We start from the raw sequence: 23,554 nt of genomic DNA, 5'->3' as shown, positions 1-23,554 counted from the left end.
GTGTCAGGCGTCTTCCAATCACCCTCAACCACCCCTGCCTTATTTTGCATTATTTATCTGGGGGTGGTTTTCCTGTACATGTGGAGGTCAGAGGGCAACTTGTAGGAGTTGATTATCTCCTTTCACTAACTGGTTCTGTGAACTGAACTCAGGTCATCACCTTTAGCAGTGAGTACCTTTACACACTGGACCATCTCACTGGCTCTCAACTGCATTTATTTAAGACTTAAAAAAATGTTTACCCAGAACTCAGGAGGCAGAGGAAGTCAGATCTCTGAGACTTCAAAGCCAGCCTACAGAGCTAGTTCCAGGACAGAGAAACCCTGTCTTGAAAAAACAACAACAACAAAATGTTTATGTATATGGCTATTTTGCCAACATGTATATCTGTGTACTATTTGTATGGTTGGTGCTCATGGTGCCAGAAGAGGGTGTTACAGCCCCTGGAACTGGAGTTACAAGTAGTTATTTATGTCTCTGTGTGAGTATGTGTAAGTGTGTGTGTGTGTGTGTGTGTGTGTGTGTGTGTGTGTGTACCCACTAAGGCTAGAGAGAATGTCAGTGAGCTGTCTGACATCGGTGCTGGGATCTGAACTCTGGTCCTCATGATTGATCCCTAAGCACTCTTAACCACTGATGCTGAACCATCTTTCCAGTGACCCCACCTCCCTTGTTTGAGACAGAATATCATGTAGCCCAGACTGCTGCCAGATTTACTATATAGCTCAGATTTCCTGATCATCTTACCCCTAGCATCATGCCTGGCTGTTCATGAGACTCTTGAAACATGCTAACAGTATGTTCAGGGTGGAGGGGGGATGCTTGGCCTTTAGCAGAGTCCCAAACAAGGCCTGGTCAGGGCTATGATGGATGATGATAGGTGAGTGACTGCAAAATATATCTCGGGGTTTTTTGTTTTGTTTTGTTCTTAAGATTTATGTATGCAGTGTTCTGCTTATATGTATGCCTGCATTCCAGAAGAGGGCATCAGATCAGGATGGTTGTGAGCCACCATGTGGTTGCTGGGAATTGAACTCAGGACCTCTGGAAGAGCAGCCAGTGCTCTTAACTGCTGAGCCATCTCTCCAGCCCCTATACCCCTTTTCTTTTATATTCTTAGAATCATGTTTCAAAGTGTGGTCAGAGAAGCAAATATTCAAGGCCCCATCTACCTGCTGCAAGAGGGAAAAGAAATACCTACTTTGGATTCACTCTCGTCCAAAAGCCACTACCTGAATTTAGTACTGAGGCAGGAGAGCCCTAAAAGTAAGCTAGAAAGGATTTGATAAGATGGTTCAGCAGGTAAAGGGGCTTGCTGCCAAACCACATGGTCTGAGGTTGACTCCCCAGGACTCATGGGATGAGAAACTGAGTCTTGTAGACTGTCCTCTTCCCACACAGCTGTACTCACATAGATACGCACACACAACCTCAAATGAACAAGTCAATGTAATAAAACAATTCCAAATGATAGTAAAGACATTCAGACCCCATGGGGCAGTGAGCCTTCTATACAAGTGTGAGATTATATGATGTGTAGGGAAAGGGAAATAAAATACGGACTATTTTGAAGTGTCTGTTACTAGGAGAAAGAAAACTTTTGAAAACTTCAGGACTTGGTGTGCCAGTGAAGTGTGTTTATTGCTCGCTTGTCAAGCCTTGTGGATAGGAAAATTAATTATATTAATATTTATGACCGTTCTTTCATGAGTTACTAACTGCAGTAGAGCTGGGGAAATGTTCCCTACATCCTCTCACTCTTGCTTGAATTTATTTTAAAATCTATAGTGTTTGCTCTTCAAGAGGATATAGGTAAAAATCATGTTAAACTCTTCTTCTAAGTCATTTTTTTCCCCATTTGCGGGTAAATGGTGAATTTTTAGGCTTCTGACTTCATATACAGAAGTCTTTATAGTGTTGTGTTTAAAACAATATGGGGAGCTGGAGAGATGGCTCAGTAGTTAAGAGCACTGGCTGCTCTTCCAGAGGTCCTGAGTTCAATTCCCAGCAACCACATGGTTCTCACAACCATCTGTAATGAGATCTGGTGCCCTCTTCTGGTGTGCAGGAATACATGCAGGCAGAAAGGCTGTATACATAATAAATAAATCTTTAAAAAAACCAATCTGGTTTGATGCTTTTGTTGCTCAATTTATTGCTTTTTTTTTTTTTTTTTTTTTTTTTGGTTTTTTCAAGACAGGGTTTCTCTGTATTGTTTTGGAGGCTGTCCTGGAACTCGCTCTGTAGACCAGGCTGGCCTCGAACTCACAGAGATTCGCCTGCCTCTGCCTCCCGAGTTCTGGGATTAAAGGCGTGCGCCACCACTGCCCGGCTTTATTGATACTCTTTAAGAAAATAATTTTAGTTTTTTTCTTAGATGGCACCAGATACATGAATAATATCTGAAGACTTAATTACTAAATTGACTTCCTTTATTTTGGAATAGTTGGATTATAAGAAGTTAGTTTTATTATCTACATACTCGTTTCTTTTCTTGTTGCTCATGGGGAATGTTTTCAAGTTGAGCCATCTGATTTCTGTTGCCACTTGGTATCAGGTTTCTTTGCTTGTACTTAAGTACAATCTGGAATGAATTTTGTTTTAGATAGATGGCCAGTATGTTGACATATTTGTGGTTTAAGCTGGAAATCTCGTGTTTTACTGATGTAAAGGGAGGTGAGAAATGTTCAACACGACATTGGGATTTGCAACTAGTTGAACGTTGTCGCTTTCTTGCCACCTTAGATTGCTGTGTGCCTGGCATCACAGGCCACCATGCTGACTCCTTCAGAGAAGCAGCTCTGCGTCCCGTTGTGGGTCTGCTTCCCGTCTGTCGTCTTGTGCTTTCTGTTTGCCTTAAAAACTAAACTGTGAACAAGTTCTGATCCTGAATTTGTTCATATATAAAACCTTACTTTTAGGGAATTAACTACAGTATTAAAGAACATTATTCGTGATTCCGTTAACAAATAAGTTTTCTTCCTTGTTATCCCTCAGCTCTTGTTCATATATATTACTTTGCTGCAATTCATTTATTTGTTCATTATGTATTTAATACCTGCAGTGTGCAGGGCACTGGAAAAATAGCTCTGAACAAAATAGATTAAAAAAAATCCTTGTGGATATTACATTCTAGAAATCATATACACACGTGCAGGATATGTAAAGGTGTGCTCTGCTTTCCTAGCACACATATGTCAAATGTTTCCATGCTCTTTTGGCTTTGCCCTTACAGTTATTCTAAGTGTCTGTATAACATTGTCTTGTTCTTGAACCGTAATTTGCTTCAGATATCCTCCTCTGAACTTTGGGTGAGTACTTGGTGTGTGTTGTTGTTTTTAAGAGATTAGTTGTATTGCTGTGAGTACCTTTATGAATGTAGTCTTAAGTCTTAGGCTTTGTCCATAGCCTGGATGAGTGGTCATATGATTGAGTCTTTTTCTGCCATTTACTAGAATGTGACCCCAATCAAGTCCCTCAAAATTGCTAGACTTCATTTTGTAATACCTCCTCCACACCATTAAATGTGATTATGGGTGTAAAGTGCTTGGCACATAAGTATTTTGGGATAAATATTACTTATCAGTGGGGGGTGGGATCAGATCAATGACAATGTTTGCATGGTGGCTGTGGTTCCATAAAAATGCGTTCCCTGCATTTCTGAGGCAGAGGCAGTAGGATCTCTGAGTTCAAGGCCAGCCTGGTCTTCATAGTGAGCTCCAGGACAGCCAGGGTTGCACAGAGAAACCTTGTCTCAAGTAACAAAAATTAAAAAAAAAAAAAAAAACTTTGTCAGGATTGTAGTGGGCTGTATGGTGGGGTCCCACTGAGGAGTTTTCTTGGCAGCATTTCTTTGGTGCATCTGATTGTGCATATGCAGTTGTTGTCTACTTGTAAAACTAGAACCCCTGTGCCTTCTCCTGGGATCTACTAAAACAAAATAAAAACAAATGAGTTTTGGGTAGGGACCAGGAGAGGACAGAGGACAAATTACCTGTTCCTCGGGGGCTTTGACTGCTGTGTTGTTTGGTTCCCTACTTCTGTTGACACCACTACCTGACAAAGTGCTGAGTTGATGTGGGGATCCTTGTTACCAAGACGTTAGTTACTTGGATTTCTTCTGACTTGTTATGTTCCTGTTTAGTTCTTTGTGTTCCACTTTATCTATTAGTCTAAGAAAGACTTGGGAGATTTGAGCTGCCCTCCTAAAGGAGGAAGAGATAGGAAAGACTGAACAAAGTATAGATTAAGAAAGCAGGATGCTTCTCATGTCCATTTTGAACTGCTGCCTTCTGAGCATTAATTACTCCTTAAACTGCCTGTAGACATGCGATCTGTTTCTTTTCTTTGGAGTATTTGAAATCTTTACAAACACACATCTTTACAGAGATAACTCCAAGTTCTGGCCTCAGTGGAGATAAGGATTTGTTTGGAACTAGAACAGAGTCACCTGTGAACACAATGTCTCTATCTGGGAGAATTGACTAAATTTCTTTACTTCTCTCTTTTTTAAAAATTCATTACACAGCCGGGTGTTTGTGGCACTGGGGAAGCAGAGGCAGGTGGATTTCTGTGAGTTCGAGACCAGCCTGATCTGCAAAAGCTAATCCCAGGACAGCCTCCAAAGCCACCGAGAAAACTTGTCTGGGAAAAAAAAATTCATTACATTTTATTTAGTATGCATGGATGGGTGTGACACAGAGCCCATGGAAGTCGTTGAACAACTTTCAGGAGTCCAGTCCCTCACTTTGAACTCAATGTCATCGGACTTGGCAGCAAGGGCCTTTACCAATGGAAACATCAAATCAGCCCCTTTTTTATTTTTGAGATTGGGTCTTATGTAGCTCAGGGTGACTTGAAACTTGCTGGCAGCCTTGAACTTCTGATCCTGCTTCCAAGAGTAGGAATTACATTTTTTTGTTGTTGTTGTTTTGTTCCAAGACAGCAGCCCCGCCTATCCTTTCTCCTGCCTTGTTGTTGGCCATTCAGCTCTTTATTAGATTATCAGGTGTTTTAGACAGGCCAAGAATCACAGCTTCACAGAGTTAAACAGATGCAACATGAAGGAATGAAACACGTCTTTGCATAATTAAAACAAATGTAACACATCTTCAAGTAATATTCTACAACAGCTGCTTTCTTTCTGATACTGAGACCTGGGATTAAACTCAATTCAGCAGGCTTGGTATAAAATGCCCTTCACCCACTAAACCATCTTGCTGTCTCCTCTTGTGATAGTTTTTATCTGTGTCTCTTTTTCTCTTTCTCTTTGGTTTTTCTATACAGGGTTTCTCTGTAGCTTTGGAGCCTGTCCTGGCACACTGAAAACCAGGCTGACCTCTAGCTCACAGAGATCTGCCTGCCTCTGCCCCCCCGAGCGCTGGGCTTAAAGGGGCACAACCCCTGCCCTGCTCCTTTTGTGCTATTTTTGATATCTAAATATAACATTACTTTGTCAGGATACAGTGAGTTCTTTCTTACGCCCTTTTTAATAGTAACTGGAAAGATGACAAATGATACCTTCAGGCATAATAATGTGTTTGGAAAGTTTTGAAATTGGGGGCTGGAAAAACAGTTCAGTAGTTAAAAACTAGCTGGTACTGCCCTTACAAGGGCTCTAGTTCAGTTTGTGACACCCCCCATCCTATAGTTTGCAATCATCTGTAACTCAGGTCCAAGGGCTCTATGGACACCTGCACACATAGGCACATACTCATATACATGTGCACACACACCCATATACACATAAGTAAAAATAGGAATGTTTTATGTGTTTCGAACTTGTTTTTCTGTGTAGCCCTGGAACTCACTCTGTAGATCACACTAGCCCCAAAGTCACAGAGATCCACCTGTTTCTGCCTCCTGAATGCTGGGATTTAAAAGTATGGGCCACTACTACCCAGCTTGTGTTTCTTTTTAATGTGATAGCATAATGGAACACTATCAGTCAATCTTCCCACCTCTCTTTGAAGTCCCCCCCCCCCACACACACACACGGTTTCTGTGTTGTTTGGAGGCTGTCAGGCTGTCCTGGAACTTGGTCTGTAGACCAGGATGGCCTCGAACTCACAGATCTTCGGAGTCTTGTAAATAGCTAAACTCAGACCCAACTTAACTTTCTAAATACTGAGATTATAGACATGTAGCATCTAGCCTCCAATTTTTTCCTATAACTGTATTGACACAGGGTGAGCAGGAGGAACATGTTCTGTGTGGAGTGTTTTTACCTTAGCATGCACAAAACTCACACCACATAAAACCAGGGGTTGTGGCACTGGCCTGTAATTCCAGCACTTAGGGATGTTGGAAGATTTAATAGAAACGTTTTTAAACTGGGTAGTGGTGGCCCACGTGTTTGATCCCAGTGCTTGGGAGGCAGAGGCAGATAGATCTCTCTGAGTTTGAGGCCAGTCTAGTCTACAAGGACAACCAGAGCTACCCACAAAGAAACTGTCTTGAAAAACAAAACAAATATTTTAATTTCATGTGTATAGTTGTTTGGTTTGCATGTTAAGTCTGTGCACTATGTATCTGGTGCCCAGGGAGGCCAGGAGAGAACATTGAATTCCCTGAAACTGGAGTTAGAGATGGTTGTGAGCCACCATGTGAATGCTGGGCATCAAGATGGATCTTCTGGAATCATCCTGGTGATTTTACTGCTGATCCATCTCTCCAATTGCCAGTAGAAACTTCTTTAAGGAGAAGAGCAAGGTGGCTTTTCATGTAAAGCACAGAAACAAACACATAATCCAAAATTTGCCATGATGGCACACATCTGTCATCCCAACATTTGGGAGGGTGTGTTGGTTTGAAGGAAAACAGGCCCCGTAGGCTTATAAGGAGTCACATTTGAAAGGATTAGGACAGATGGCCTTATTGGAGGAAGTGTGTCACTAGGGATGGGCTTTGAGGTCTCAGAAGCTCAAGCCAAGCTCAGTGGCTCACTCTTTGTTCCTGTTGCCTGCCGATCCAGATGTAGAACTCTCAGCTTCTCCAATCCGTATCTGCCTTTTGTGCCATCATGCTTACCAACTAAAATGACAGTGGACTAAACCTCTTAGTTGTAAGCCAGCCCCAATGAAATGTTTTCCTTTATAAGAATTGCTGTGGTCATGTTGTTTCTTCATGGCAATAAAACCCAAACTAAGACAGCGTTTTGCACCAGGACCTGGGGAATTGTGATAGATTTGACCATGTTTTTGCCTGGAGGAATATGGACTAATGGGAACTTTGGACTAGAAAAGCAATTGGAGACTTTTGAGCAGGGTTAGTAGGATCATGGCAGACAGTGGTGCTGAGGGTAACTTGCACTGTGGGGCCCAGCTCGAGGCTTCAGAGGAGAGTGTGTGGCCTAGAGATTGTTCCTGTGATATTTAGGAAAGTTGAAAATCCATATTGCATGAAGTAAGGCTGCTCAGTCCCAGAGATCAGCCACATGACTTGAGAGACAGAGTAACTTTTGGCCAGCATTTGAAGAAAGACAGAAAAAAGAAAAGGGAAAGGTAATACCTTTCAGACTCAACTGAAACTCAGGTCTGTTGGTAGTGACTGCCTAATAGTTTTTCAGTAAGTACTTCCTGAATGTCTTTTGTGGTTTTTTCTTTAGACAGGTCTTAATAGCCCAGGCTGGATTCAAACATGGGCAGCCAGGGGAGCATTACATCTTTTTTTTTTTTTTCTTTTCTTTTTTCCGAGACAGTTTCTCTGTATTGCTTTGGAGCCTGTCCTGGAGCTTGCGTTGTAGACCAGGCTGGCTTTGAACTTAGAGTGCAGCCTGCCTCTGCCTCCCGAGTGCTGGAATTGAAGGCGTGCAAATTGAACCCAGGGTATCCAGCACATTAAGCAAGCACTCTACCAACTAAGCTACATTCTTTGCAGTCTTCTGTTGTTTTAATGTTCAAATAGATGCAGAACAAGAAGGGAATGGAAATAGTTTGGCTTCTACCTTAAGATAATTTAAAACTTTTGATTTCTTTCCCTCTTTTTTTTAAAGAATAGTGAGAGAAGGGTTAAATATTTTTTCTATTTCTGCTTAATTTTTCATACACTATATTTTGATCATATTCTTTCCCATATTTCTACTTCTGCAATGGTGGATCCACTGCAAATACTTTTTTTTTTTGTTTTTGGTTTTTCGAGACAGGGTTTCTCTGTATTGTTTTGGAGACTGTCCTGGAACTAGCTCTGTAGACCAGGCTGGCCTCGAACTCACAGAGATCCACCTGCCTCTGCCTCCCAAGTGCTGGGATTACAGGCGTGCGCCACCAACGCCCGGCTTTACTGCAAATACTTCTGATTAGCTTACTTGAAAAAATTTTAAGTGGCTTTTCTTGACCCCAGCCTGCGTGACTCCTTCCTCTTGTCCTCTCACTGTGTTTTGCCTTCCTGAAATGTTCTGGGGTTCTCAGCTCTCTGTCTTAGTCAGGGTCACTATTCCTGTGACAAAATACCATGACCAAAAGCAAGTTGGGGGTGGAAGGGTTTATTTGGCTCATACTCCCGAATCACTGTTCATCATCAAAGGAAGTCAGGACAGAGTCCTGGAGGTAGGAGCTGATGCAGAGGCTATGGGGAGGGATGCTGCTCAGCTTTCTTTCTTATAAAACCCAGGGCCACCAGCCCAGGGATGGAACCACCCACAACAGCCTGTGCCCTCCCCCATCAATCACTAATTAAGAAAATCGCTTACAGCCTGATCTTACGGAGGCATTTTTCTTAATTAAAATCCTCTCCTTTCAGATAATTCAATTTCGTATAGCAAGACCAGCCAACGCACCATCCATTCTTACTGTCCTCAGAGGGGTAGTATCTGGCCTCGCCAGCTGAATCACTATGTGCTGGGAAAGCCCTGAAGACTTCTAACATTCAGTAGGTTATAGGTTTACACAAACAGGTGGATGGTAATAGCTTGGGAGCAGTGCTGGCTCCTCTTGGGTGTTTGGGTATGACAGAAAAGAAAGCATTATTTAAAGTGGGCTGGGGCAACTCAACTTTAAAAACACTTCTATTTCTTCCTGTTTACAAAGTTTAACAGAAAAAGGTTCTGTGACTTGAGCCTAGCAAAGAGGATTGCTTGGTAAGGCAGCAGAAGCTCAGTCTTTGATACATGCTTGTAGAGTTTGTTACTCCTTAGAATATGTCTTTGCAGGCAGAGGCAGGCAGATCTCTGTGAGTTGGAGGCCAGCCTGGTCTACAAGAGCTAGTTCCAGGACAGCCTCCAAAAGCCACAGAGAAACCCTGTCTCGAAAAACCAAAAAAAAAAAATATATATATATATATATATATATATGTCTTTGCAGTACATTTTCAGGAGAAGAGGGCAAAGGGACCGTGTGCATCTCTGGTTAGTATTCGGGGTGCTCCGCCTTACCTAGCTGAAAGAGGCAAACCATTGAAGTCATTTTTTGATAAGATGTATTGTGGCTGTGTTCTGTTCATTTTCTACAGGTTTTTTGTTTTTTTTTTGTTTTTGTTTTTACTGTGGTTACTGGATGTGACCTTCATTTGCTGAAATGGCAGCTATTGTAAAAGGAGCTACAGGCCACCTTTTGTACTTAGTACTTTCCAAGAATTTTTCAGTTGATTGAACGCACCCTAAAAAATAGGCATTTGTTTGGCGGTAATCTAGAGGATGAGTAGGGGTTACAATGGAGATACAGTGAACCTAGTTACAAGTTGATGCTAAAACAGGTTAATTAATAAATAAGCTTCAGTGTTTACTTTTGTTAATGTTAGGGATTGTTCATAATTTTAAAGATGCTCTCAAGGTAGGGATGTAGTTCAGTTAGTAGAGTACTTAGCTAGTATGCACAGATCCTCCGTCTAATCCTCAGCATCACATAAACTAGGAATGGTGACACACACCTGTAATCTCAGCCCTTGGGAGCCAGAGGCAGGAGCATCAGTAGCTCAAGGTCACTCTTGGCATAGAGCATGAGGCCAGCCCGGGCTATATGAAACCCTGTCTTGAGAACAGACAAAAATATCATGGTAAAGAAATGGTAACTTTCCTATTTTCTCATATTTTGCATAAATCTTTTTGAGTGAAATCTTTGGTTTAGTTTTTATTGGTTTAGTTTTTTTGTTTTTTGGTTTTTTTGGTTTTGTTTTTTTGGTATTGATTTTAATGAACAGAGGCCATAATGTCAGGAATGAATTCAGTTAGACCAGTTAGCAATCTTCAAATTTGTGTGTATTATCAGATTTTGAAAGCATGTTTACATGTAGATACCCCCAATTAACTACAAGTCCTCTCTCCAGATCTGTAAAGAAAGTGAGTGGGAGCAGAGTTGTCAGCCTAAGAGCTGACCTTGTAGCGGCTGAGAACATGTAGGTTTGAGATTCGGGGAATTAAATGGACTCAGGTGAGCCTTGCCTGTAGTCAGTGGGACACCACTGCCACTGCTTGAGCTGACTCACCCTGGTGGCTGCTGTTCACTTCTGTGGTCTCTACCTTATTCTTGTTTCTTCTCTTGCCCCTTTATTACGTTATCTCCCTGCTTTTCCACTCACCTAAGACCCACAGTCATTCATCTTGATCTTTTAAAATGAGTTTTCCTTTTCTGCCCCAGGCCCAGAAGCTGTTTCAGCTCTCCTTCATCTGGGCTTGTTTAGTGACTAGTGTTGTTTTGTTAACAAATGTGAGTGAACCACCAAGTGGTTTACCCGGATGAGGCATGAAGAACTACTGGTGTAGCCTTAAAAGATTTCAGGCAGTTGGCAAGAAGAATTGTAAATAAAAATTGAAACTACCACCTGTATTTTTTCAGGCCGTTGATGCTCACTGCCATCGGCTGCATCCTCCCTATGGCACTGGTAAGTGTGGGAAGGGTTGTGACAGTTCTGGTGGGCTGCTGGATTTCTTTTCCCGGGGAAGTTTTTTAATTGCAAGTTTTGAAACTTACTTGTCTTTGAGGATAGACAGCTGTAGGTAGCAAGAGGAAGGGAAGATAACTGATCATGGTCATGGATTTTCTCGAGGTTTTGTCAGGAGCAGAAATTACTCAGTGTGTGTCTTGATTCCTGCTTACTCCTAGTGTACTCTATACATTAATACTGAACATATCCTACCCAAGTGCTCTAAGATGTCAGCTAATAGGCCTCATTTTAGAAATTACTTTAAGAATTTCCAAAGATACTTGGCTCCTAAGACAAAGGCCCTGAATGTTCATTGTGTTTCAGTTTCCCTAAGGAGCAAGATTTATCTTCCATGGTATTTTTAGTACATTGTAGGCCAGGGATGCAATTGTTTACTAGAGTAACTAAAATTTTAATAATGACTTGCTTGAATATTTGAGGAGGTTGGGATTTGGGAGCTCAGAAAGAAATTTGTGATGTTACTAACAGACGTGAGATGGACTTGCAACTTGTGATTGAAAAACAATTTCACTGAAGTATTCTCTCTGTTCAAGAACCTAGTGGTGAAAAATTACAGTGCATAAAATTGAAACCTCAATAGGGCAGCAAGTCAGAGTTTCTATGCTTAGAACCAAATTGCTATTGGACTTGCCTTATCTAAGACTCTGAACTGAGGGTTTGTTACTGTCTTAGTCACTGTTCTATTACTGTGAAGAGACCCCTTGACCACAGCATCTCTTATTGAAGAAAGCATTTAACTGGGACCTGGCTTACAGTTTCAGAAGTTTAGTCCATTATCATCAAGTGGGGGAGGGCGGGGGAGTATGGCGTCGTTCAGACAGACATGATGCTGGAGAATTAGTTGAGAGTTCTACATCCTGATCTGCAGACCGCAGGAAGAAAGAGACTCTGAGCTTGAAGTGGACTTTTTGAAAGCTCAAAGCCCACCCCACCCCCATTAACACAATTTCTCCATAAAAGGCTACATTTTTATGGCTGGAAGTCACCACAGCACGAGAAACTGTGTTAAGGCATCATAGCATTAAGAAGGTTGAGAACCACTGCTCTAGAACATCTTAGGAAATGCTGAGGCTGTAGGCTTCTGTATTGTTAGCTCTGATTGGAACCACTTGCTGGTAATAGCAGCTAAAATATTTGTATGGATGTCATTACATCTCAGTGAGGAAATCTTAACTAAATACTGAATTTCCCTGTGGTCTCTCCTCTTCATTCCCTAACCTTGCTTATGAAGCATGAATAAAATTGAGCAGCATATTTAGCAATTCTTTTTGTTTTTCTTTCTTTTTTTGGGGGGGGTGCAGGGTTTCTCTGTGGCTTTGGAGGCTGTCTTGGAACTTGCTCTGTAGACCAGGCTGGTCTCGAACACACAGAGAACTGCCTGCCTCTTCCTCCCTACTGCTGGGATTAAAGGCATGTGCCACCAGAGCCCGGCATATTTACCAATTCTTTTTTTTTTTTTTTTTTTTTTTTGGTTTTTCGAGACAGGGTTTCTCTGTGGCTTTGGAGGCTGTCCTGGAACTCGCTTGGTAGTCCAGGCTGATCTCGAATTCACAGAGATCCGCCTGCCTCTGCCTCCCGAGTGCTGGGATTAAAGGCGTGCGCCACCAACGCCCGGCTTACCGATTCTTTGAAATCAGAAAGGAAAACTTGACTTTCCTACTGCTGCCTACTTCTTTAGATACCTCTGTAACACAGTGTCCCCAAGTGGTAACTGCTTGAAAGTCAATCGTAAGGAGATAACCTTTCAATTTCAACAAATACAGACTAAAAAGGGTGATAGATGTTTGCCTGTTACCTTTGGGAAGCACTGATGCTTAGAAACAATCCTTTTTGATGTGTGCAGTTAAAATGTTTTCTGAAGATGCTGTATTGGACTGAGGCTATAGGTAAATGTAGAGCATTGGACAGAGCAAATGACAACAAAAGTGACCTCACTGCCTTCAGGCTGGAAGGAAAGGTACTCATCAATGTCTGATCATCGTGTTACAGTATTGAGGGTCGGGGCAATGCAGAAAGCCAGGAAAGATGGACTGTACCTGATTTATGCTCTAACCCCATCTTTGATTCTATAAAAGGCCACCAGAAAATTGGGGCTGTGTCCACCCTTTATTTTTTTCTCATCTGTGGCGTGTTCATATATGCATGCATGTTCAAAGTGTGTATGGACAGACATTGGGTGCGTTCTTGTGCATTCCTGTGGAGACAAGAGGTCCAAGTATTCTTCCTAATGGCTCTCCCCCTTCTATAGGGAGTCAGGGCCTTTGAGCCCAGAGTTTGCTAATCAGTGTGCCCTAGGGATCCTATCTGTGGCACTCTTGAGCATGCTGGGAGTACAGGTAGGCTACTAAGCCTGCTCTGCGCTTGAAAGGGAACTGGGGATCCTAACTGCCGGGCTTCATGCTTGCTTGGCAAGCAGTGTCTCCACTGACCCCTCCCCAGCTGCCTGCTGTTCACTCTTCAGTGAGGCCAGCACTGGCAGGCTTTTTCTTTTGCCAGAAGGGCCTCTCACCTGTCGAGCAGTTTGCTTTTCAAGTTCAAGGCCAGACCAGGACTTGTTTTTTCCAAAATTGGGCATGTGCCATCCCTGTCTTTCTTCAAACTGAGGAACCCTAAGTTGAGGAATGAAGTTCACCCAACGACCTTTCACCCCATCCCCCAGTCCTCAAGCAGAGACAGGGGTGTGGCTTCTGGAGTCTCCTCTGCTCTTCAGAGGCTCTTGCTGGCTGCTCCCTCCCCAGCACCACAGTCATAGCTCTTTCCTAGCACCTGCTCAAGTGAGAAAGGGTTCTTCATCTTGGTGTGTATGTTACACTGAGTGAGGTTAGGGACCAGTGTTGACAGATGAAAGACAGGCCAGTAAGCAGACTAACAGACATTCCTTGTGGAGCATTGAGTGACATTTGAGGAACTGGCAAATTGGTAGCAAAACATTCAATGAGACATCTTAGACTTGGTCAGGTTGATTGCGTAGACTTTTACTACAATTCACACTGTGTAATCAGTTAACCTTTGTTAAAATAGTAGGTATACATCTTTATTCCAGTACTCACAAGGTAGAGGCTGAAGAATCCGCTTACATTCAAGGCCAGCCAGTCTGCATATCAAGTTCTAGTCTTGCCATCAGGCAGAACTCCATAACAAATCTTATGTCACAAACAAACAATGGAGATTTGACACGGCTGGCTGTTAAGAGCCCAGCACCCACGTGGCAGCCTTTTGTAACTCCAGTTCCAGGGGTCTGATGCCCTCTTTTGGCTTCCTTGGGCACCATTCATACAAGTGGTGTGCAAGCAAAGGATTCAAGGCCGGAAACATCTTAAAATAGTTTGTTTTTTGAGACGGGGTTTCTCTGTATTTCTCTGGCTGTACTGGAAATTGCTCTGTAGATCAGGCTAGCCTCAAACTCAGAGATTAAAGGTGTGCATCAGCTTTGTGCAGCCATAAAACAAAATCTAAAGAAAAAAAAACAGGAGTGGCAAGATTGCCATTGGGTAAAGATGCTTTGCTACATAAACCTGGCCACCACCCAAGTTTGATTCATGGAGCAATTAACTGGGCATGGTGGCGCAGTACTTGGAAGGCAGAGGCTGGTGGATCTCTTTGAGAGGCAAACCTGATCTACATATTGAGTTCCAGAATAGCCAGAGCTACATTGTGAGACCCTGTCTTAAAAAACGAAAAGTAAAAGTAGGTAACTGACTTCACAAATTGTCTTCTGACCTCAGCATGTGCGCCAGTTCTGCAATAAGAACTCAAGTTAGAGACAGTGTCAAACCCACCATGTGGTGTGTGAATTAGGTCACCCGTTGTTAACCATTGAGCCCTGTCTCCAGTCCCTGTGGTGGTGGACAAGATTGTGCTTGTCCTCCTGGACATTGCTCTCCTCCTCATTATATAGTCCTGGCTGTCCTGGAACTCAATATGCAGACCAGGTTGGTCTCGAACACATAGAAGTCTACCTGTCTCTGACCCTCCTGTGCAGGGATTGAAGACATGAACCATCATGTTCAGCTAAACTTTTAGAAAAATAAAAATCAGTGCTTTAAGCAAAGTCATAAGGGAGAGTTTGAATTTTGAGGGTTATAAGTAAAAATGCACTCCAGATATGGTAGCTCCTGCCTGTAATACCAGCATCTGGAGAATTGATGTGGAAGGTCCATGAGTTCAAAGTAGCTTACAATAGATACTGAGACTTTGTCTCGAAAAAAAAAAAAAAAAAAAGAAAATCAAATCTAGATCAGGGTTGATAGTACATGTCATTAATCCAAGAGGATCTGGGTTCAAGGCCAGCCTGGTCTATATAGACCCTGTCTCAAAAAAAAAATGATAAACATTTTTCTTAAAATATAGAAGTGCAAGTCCCTTTTGAATGTCATGTAAAAGTAAAGGGTGTTTGTAATGTTGATTCTGCCTAGCTGTGACTGAGTAGGCTAGGGACACAATCTTTGGAATAGTGGACACTTTAGGAAAAAACAGAATGAACATAGAAGTACACGGCAAAGGAGACTTATACTTTAGGACATTTAGATGGAACCAGACATAAAAGCAGCCCAGTGTGCTTTGATGAGGCTTTGATCTCCTGTGAGAATGCTGACGGTGTCCTGACCGCACACCTGTTGTCGGTATGGTGGAACTGTTTTACTAATCATGTCTGCAGGGGATTGATAACCGCTGTCTTCCAGAAGTCCTAGTCTCTCCCTGCATCCCTCCCTATGTATTTCACAGTTCTCTGTTTGCGTATCCAGGAGTGCACATTGAGTCTTACCACCTGCAGTTCTAACATGAGCAGCTCCACACATCATCACTGTCGTCGTCCAAGTACCCAGTAGATCTCTGCTGTTTGTTCAGTGGAAACTAGCCAGGATCCTCTTTATTTTTCTCTTCTTCCCTCCATAGGCTCAGTACCATACTTTAAAAGTAAGTAGTCATAGGATTGGGGAGATGACTCATGGGTTAAGAGCACTGGCTGCTCTTCCAGAGGTCGTCCTCAGTTCAATTCCCAGCAACCACATTGTAGCTCACGACCATCTATAATGAGATCTAGTGCTCTGTTCTGGCCTGCAGGCATACATGCAGAACATTCATACATAAGTATAAATAAATTTAATTAAAAAAATAAGTATGCACAGCCAGGCATTACATTATTAAACAACTGAGGAAATGCTCGCCTTCAGTCTCACCCAGCACTCGGGAGGCAGAGGTAGAGGACCTCTGAGTATGAGGCCACAGTGAGTTCCAGGACAGCCAGGGCTACACAGAGAAACCCTGTCTAGAAAAAACAAAACAAAAAAACCCAAACATTATTAAGCAGCTAGATAGGGTTATGTGGACTGACAACCAGGTCCTCTTTTCCTGGATGGGGATTAGCACTATGAGTAATTTGTAGTTCCACAGTTGCCATTAAGATCTGTCTTACAACTTTTATTATGAAAAATTAGAAATGTGTGTAACCCAAATTCTAATAGGTCTTAATAATAAAAACCCGGAGTCAGATAGCAGGGTAAATGCTGAAAGGTCAGAGAAGGAGCCAGCCACAGAGAGACCTCTTACCTCTACTAAGTCCTCCAAACTGTCTCATCTCACTTATATTCTCTTTACCGAGCCGTCTCAGTCAGTCTGTACAGACCTCCATGGTTAGCTAATGGCTAGCTCTGCCCTCTGATCTTCAGGCAAGCTTTATTTGTTATATGAACAAGATGTCCCCACACATGTGGTTATGCCTTATTCTTTTCCTGAACATTTCTCTTAATTTTATTATTGTGTGTGATGTTATGTGTGAGTGCACCTGTGAAATTTGAGGACAGCTTCTAAGAGTTCTTTTCTTCCATGGTTTTCAGGGATTGACTTTAGTTCTTGAAGCTTGGATAGAGATCATTCACTTATACTAATATCTCAGGGGCCCAATTAGTTTTTTAGATTATTGATTTGTTTTTGAGACAAGGTCTTATAGAGCACAGGCTCGTCTTGAACTTGCTAAGCAACCATGACTTTGAACTCCTCCTGATCCTCCAACCTCCTGCTGGTATTGTAGGTGTGCACTATGATGTTTTACTTTTTGTTTGTTTAATATACTTTTTTGAGACAATTATGTTTTGTTTTTCAAGACCAGGTTTCTCTGTGTAACCCTCGTTGTCCTGGAAGACACTCTGTAGATCAGGCTGGCCTCAGACTCAAAAGAGATCCGGCTGCCTCTTACTCCTGAGTGCTGGGATTAAAGGTGTGCACCACCAACAGCAAGCTTTTTTTTTTCTTTTTAAATATGGGTTTTATATGAAGCCCTAGCAGACTAGGTACTCACTTAGTAGTTCAAGCGAGGCTCAGCCTCAGCCTCCTGAGTGCTAGCATGCCCAGCTTTGCTTTACAGAAATTCTCATATAGGAATTAAGTTCATCCAATTTAAAACATTCAGTTATATGTTTTAATTTATATGTCTGTTACATCTGTTTGGCAATTACCAGAATCCTTGTATTGCTTTGTTTCTTGAGATCGTGTTTCACTATGTAGACCAGGCTGGCCTCAAACTCACAAAGATGCTCTGCCTCTGCCTCTGCGTGCACTGCCACACCCTGCCACAATTCCCAACTTTGAAACATTTCCATCACTCCAAAAGTTCATTGTGTCTGCAGTCAGTCCCCACATTTAGTCCTAAGCAACTACTGTTTGTCTTTGAAGCTTTGTCTCTTTTAGAAATTTCATATAAATCAAATCATAAATATAGCCTTGCTTCCTGATTCTATCATTATGGGTTTTTTGTTTGTTTGTTTGTTTGTAAGGCCTGGCTATCCTGGAGCTATCTCTGTAGGCCAGGCTGGCTTCAAACTCAGGGTTAATTTATTTTATGTACAGTGTTCTGCCTGCAGACCAAAAGAGGAAGTCCGATTCTATACAGATGGTTGTGAGCCACCATGTGGTTGCTGGGAATTGAACTCAGGACTTCTGGAAGAGCAACCAGTGCTCTTAACCTCTGAGCCATCTCTCCAGCCCTCATGCTACTTTCTTAATATTGAATGTGATGCCAAATTCAGGTAGTGTGCTTTTATTACCTGTTTTGCTGAGGTTTTTAGGTTTTGTTTCTCTAGTTTAAGGATGGTTTGTTATTCAACAATAACCGACACTATCATTCCTACACAGTTATTGGTTACATAGTAATAAATAATAATAGAATAATACTAAACAAATGTCTAGTTTGGGACTGAGGGTGTAGTTCAGTAAGTAGAGTCCCTCTCTAGCATTCCTGAAGCCTGGTGGTGACCTCCAGCGCACAAATCAGGTGTGGTGGAGCATGCTTGCAATTCTAAAGATTAGGAGGTAGAAGCAGGATGTCCAGGAGGTCATCTTCAGCCATATAGGGATTAGACCAGCCTGGGCTACATGAGACTTTGTATCAGAAAGCAACACTTGAGAGGCAAAAGCAAGCACATCTCTGAGTTCTTGTCCAGTCCCAACAAAACAAACCCCAACAGCAAACCCAGGGCACGGTGCACAGAGACACATGGGGCTGTATAGACTCAGGGCCAGCTAGGGGGCTACATGATGAGAACCCCCCCCAACAAAACATATAATTCCAGATTTTAAAAGATTGTCTTAGAAATGTGTGCACATTATGCCTTGTTTTGCTTATGTGTATGTATATGTCCCTTGTGTGTGCCTGGTTCCCCTAAGAGGTCAGAAGAGAGTGTCATGCTCTGGAACTAGAACTATAAGTGGTTGTGAGCCACCATTTGGATTATGGGAATAGAACCTAGGTCCTCTAGGAGAACAAGTGCTCTTAACAGTTGAGCTCTCTCCAGCACCCTGGGGAGTTGATTTTTAAAGGGTTTGGAATAAATTACTGTACTCTTGGAGTATTAAAAAGCATTAGTGGGATGGGCGGTGGTGGAGCACACCTTTTAATCCCAGCACTCAGGAGGCAGAAGCAGGCGGATCTCTGTGAGTTCCAGGCCGTGCTGGACCGACAGCCTCCAAAACAATATAGAGAAACCCTGTCTCATAAAACCAAAAAAAAAAAATCTCTGAGTTCAAGGCCAGCCTGGTCTACAAGAGCTAGTTCCAGGACAGCCTCCAAAGCCAAAGAGAAACCCTGTCTCGAAAAACAAAAAAAAAAGCATTGGTGGGCTCAGAGGTTAAGAGCACTGGCTGTTCTTCCAGAGGTCCTGAGTTCAATTCCCAGCAACCACATGGTTGCTGTACTGACTAAGATCTGGTGCTCTCTTCTAAAGTACTACTCACTACTTGTCCTCTTCCATCCCTGTGGTGTTTTCCTTGGAGGGCTCTTTGACATCTGGCTTCTTATAGATCAGCAGTTCTCAACCTGTGGCTTGTGACCCCTTTGAGGTTCAGTCAACCCTTTCACAGGAGGTGCATACAACCATAGGAAAACACAGATATTTGCATTATTAGTTATAACAGTAGCAAAACTGCACTTATAAAGTAGCAATGAAATAATTTTATGGTTGGGTCATCACAACATGGTGAACTCTATTAAAGGATCGAAGCGCTAGGAAGGTTGAGAACCACTGATACAGCTTCTCCTTATGTGCTGACTGGATAAGGTCCAATCTTGCCATATTTTCCGTGAATTAGTGGTTTCAGAATTCCTTCAGATTCATAGTGTCTGCAAACTGTGGATATAACATAGTCACTTTTCTTTTTGGTTTTTCGAGACAGGGTTCCTCTGTATTTTGGAACCTGTCCTGGAACTCGCTTGGTAGACCAGGCTTGGTCTTGAACTCACAGAGATCCACCTGCCTCTGCCTTCCCAGTGGTGGGATTAAAGACAGGAGCCACCGTGCCCCGCCACTGTCGGTTTTTAAATGCTTGTCTTTTTTCTTTCTTTTCAAGTGGTTTATTATTTTATGTGTGTATGTGTTTTGTCTGTATGTATAGATGTGCACCATGTGTGTGCCTGGAGTCCATGGGTACCAGAAGTGTTCAGGTCCCTTGAAACTTAAGTTATTGGTAGTTATCAACCATAGTGAGTGCTGGAAAATGAACCTAGGTTCTCTGCAAGAGCAGCAAGTGCTCTTTAACTGTAAAGACATCTCTCCAGTCCTTTGTCATCTTTCCTTACGAAAACTCAACTGCTGGGATATACACAGACTTCTAATCAGTACATTTCTGGCGTCAACAGAGCCACTTGTTAGTGTAAGTGAGCTCTTCCTCTTGTGTTAATTCTGAGGCTTTGTCGTGACTATTAGTGTTGTTGAAATCAAGGAATCAGACTAAGTAAAGTGTTCAAATAAGTACCTTAAATTTTTTTTTTTTTTTTTTTGGTTTTTCGAGACAGGGTTTCTCTGTGGTTTTGGAGGCTGTCCTGGAACTCACTTGGTAGTCCAGGCTGGTCTCGAACTCACAGAGATCCGCCTGCCTCTGCCTCCCGAGTGCTGGGATTAAAGGCGTGCGCCACCAACGCCCGGCTTAAATTCCATTTTTTTAAAAGGAAAATTCCTCTTTTTTTGTAAGATCTATTTATTATATATACAATGTTCTTTATGCCTGCAGGCCAGAAGAGGGCACTAGATCTCATTATAGGTGGTTGTGGCCCACCATGTGGTTGCTGGGAATTGAATTCAGGACTTCTGGAATAGCGGCCAGTGCTCTTGTCCTCTAAGTCATCATCTCTTCAACCCCCACAAAATTTCTTTTGAAAACCCGCAGATTAATATCAGTATGTGGTGTTGGGTTCAGTGGGTAAGGTATTTGCTACAGAAGTGTGAGGATCTGAGTTTAGATCCCAAAACCATGTAAAACCAGACTTGGTAGCTCATACCTATAACCCCACAATCAAACAGGTGGAGACAGAAGAATCAATTGCTTTTAAGCTAGCCTGGTGTATTAAAATGCAAACAACCAAAGACCTTGTCTAAAAAAAGATGCTAGACAGAGACAGGACTGATACCTCAATTTGTCATGTGACCCCTGAGTATGTGCATACACATTTACATGAGCACACATAAATTACTAACTAATCACCATTATTGAGTAGGTATCTAATCCTGATCCAGTTGTATAGGCTTTATGTAATTTTGCAGGGCAGCACTGACCCCCTTTTTCTTTTTAGCTTACAGACTCCATCTAAGTCTTCTGTGGTGATTTTAGTGCCTTTGCTGGGCCCATGCCCGCTCTATAAGAAGATGCTTGGAAGTCAGAACAGCTGAATCTAGTGGCCCATACCTGTGATCCCAGGAGACAGGAGGGTTCAAGGTTATCTCTAAGTACAAATCAAACAGAAGTCAGGGTGAAAAGCAGTTGATGTGGTTGAGCAAAGTCACACGTTGGTCCTCAGCACTCAGGAGGCAAAAGCTGAGGATCAGAGCACAAGCATTTGTAAATAGGTGTGGTAGGACACACCATACCCCAGCATATGGTAGGCTAAGGCAAAAGGGTGGTGTCTTACTGAAGTTTCTATTGTGAGTAGACACCATAACTGTGGCAACTCTATATAGGAAAACATTTCATTGAGGTGACTCGCTTACAGTACAGAGGTAGTCCATTATCCTCACGTCGGGAAGTAAGGCAGCTGCAGGCAGACATGGTGCTAGAGCAGGAGCTAAGAGTCCTTACATCTTGACAACAGGCAACAGGAAGTGGTCTGAGACACTGGGTGTGGATTGCACATAAAAGCCTGCCTTTGCAGTCACATACTTCCTCCAACAAAGCCATGCCCCCTAATAGTGCCACTCTGGTTGGGGGCCTTTTTCTCTCAAACCACCACAGATCACAAGTTGGAACCAGCGTGGGCTACATCACTAAGTAGTGAGATGCTGTAAGGGGTTGGGGGAGTGACCCTGCATGGTGGCATACATCCTTAATGTCGATACTCAAAAGGCAGACGGGTGGATCTCTCTTAGTTTTGCATAGTAGGTTCTTAGCCAAACAAGGCTAAGTAGTGAGACCTTATCTAAATGTGAAATAAAATTTGTACCTAACAACTGTATTTATGCAGCTACTAAAATTTAAAATAACTGGTATGTCACTTCACTTTGTTGTTAATGGTCTATTGAGATGAACTATGGTAATAGTTAAAAGACATTACTATCCATGATTTAGGAACCTTGGCCAAAAGTCTCCATGGGCCCCAGTAAGAAAACTGTTTAACAATGTGTATAGTCTGCCCTTCTTTCATGGACAGATAGTAGGAACCCCTGCCCCAAGAGAAGTCAGCTAGCCTGCACCCTTGGTTTTATCCAGATGCAATTGACCTGTGAGACAGGAAGGCATTCATTAATTGAATGGCTTCAGATAATGTTGTTCTGGGATATGCCTTGTTTAGTCTCAGGGATGACTTGAGCTCCAGAGTTGGGGAATCCCATGTTGGTTACTATGTCTTCCTCCTGAGTTTATCTCTGTGAACCAGGTAGGACTATCTTACAGGTCAGTTATGTCTGTATCCTGAGGTATCTACTGGCCTTTCATGTTTTCAATAACATCTGAATACTATGCTTCCTCTGGGAAGCCTGATCTAGGACTCCAAACCCATCCCAGCCTTTTGGCTCCCACCCTTGTCTTAACACTTATGATGTTTTGCAGCTGGTTTACTTTCCACTTAGTATAAGATAATTATGTTCCCTAACAAGCAAATGCTATATTGTTGCTTGCTTCTTTAACCTACTTTGGAAGTGTAAACTTCTGGGGCAGGCAGTACAGCTCAGTCGGTTGCCTATCATATACAAGGTGATGTGCATCTGTAATGGCAGACCTGAGGAAGAAAAGACACTCTCTCAAAAGAAAAACCATAGTAAAACCTTTTCTGTGTCAGTAGCTATACTATTCCTAACTACACTGTTGTCCATTGCAACATATAAGATATTTTTCTGTTCTTATTTTCACAAATAACTTAGTAGTGCATGTATCCTCTTACTCTCTTGGAAGAAGAGTTCACAGTAGAATTGGTGGTTTTTGTCAGCTTTTATGTAAAACCAGTTGTAAAATGTTTAGCAGTTGGGGGCTTTTTGCATTTTGTGAATCCAGAGATTTAAAGTTGATTTTTAAGCCCAGCATGATGGTGCACACCTTTAGTCTTAGAATTTGGGAGGCAGAGGCAGGTGGATTTCTGAGTTTGAGGTCAGCCTCATCTATAGTGCAAGTTCTAGGACAGCTAAGTCTAACTATACAGAGAAGCCCTGTCTTGGAAAACCAAAGCAGCAACAACAATGACAAAACTCTTATTTACTTGTTTGTTTGTTTGTTTGTTTGTTTGAGGCAAGGTCTCACATGTAGCCTTGGCTAGCCTGAGTACATACGGTCTATACACCAGAGACCTGCCTGCCTCTGTCTTCTAAGTCCCAAGAGTGTGTACCACTATGCCCAGCTTTTATTTTGAGACAGGGTCTCACTGTAGCACAGGCTGGCCAGAAACTTGCCTTTGTAGACTCAGTTGGTCTTGAACTCACAAGAGATTCATCTGCTGAGATTAAAATTATGTGCCATTGCTAATTTCACCTTAAAGTCTTTATTTTGTGTTTATGGAGTATAAAGCAAGAAATCAAAGCCTGGAGGAGGTGTGTTGCTAGTCCTAACTAGAAGCATACTCTGTGTGTGGCCTCAGGATAGCATAAGCATATGAGAATATGCGTCACATTTTGGGAACCCAGTTGGGAAGCTCTCTTGCTTATGTTGGATATCACTTTTTTTCTTCAAGACAGGATCTTAATATATAGCTTACTGTCCTGGAACT

At 42.4% G+C, this 23,554-nt stretch overlaps 1 protein-coding gene across 5 annotated transcripts in view; it reads left to right on the top strand.

Annotated features, from left to right (window-relative positions):
- Positions 1-23,554, top strand: part of Arih2 (ariadne RBR E3 ubiquitin protein ligase 2) — a 55,484-nt gene that overhangs the window by 11,609 nt on the left and 20,321 nt on the right. Inside the window, exon 2 of one of the 5 annotated variants that reach the window (XM_040739500.1) lies at positions 10,770-10,815. The exons of the other annotated variants lie outside the window; for them this stretch is intronic. Within the exon in view, the coding sequence (XP_040595434.1) occupies positions 10,777-10,815 (39 nt within the window). The 5' untranslated portion in view covers positions 10,770-10,776. The remainder of the gene's footprint in view (positions 1-10,769; positions 10,816-23,554) is intronic. 5 annotated transcript variants of the gene reach the window in all.

The sequence above is a fragment of the Mesocricetus auratus genome, unplaced genomic scaffold, assembly GCF_017639785.1.
Source record: "Mesocricetus auratus isolate SY011 unplaced genomic scaffold, BCM_Maur_2.0 Super-Scaffold_100691, whole genome shotgun sequence".
NCBI classification, from domain to species: domain Eukaryota; kingdom Metazoa; phylum Chordata; class Mammalia; order Rodentia; family Cricetidae; genus Mesocricetus; species Mesocricetus auratus.
This window is presented reverse-complemented; position numbering and strand designations above follow the sequence as displayed.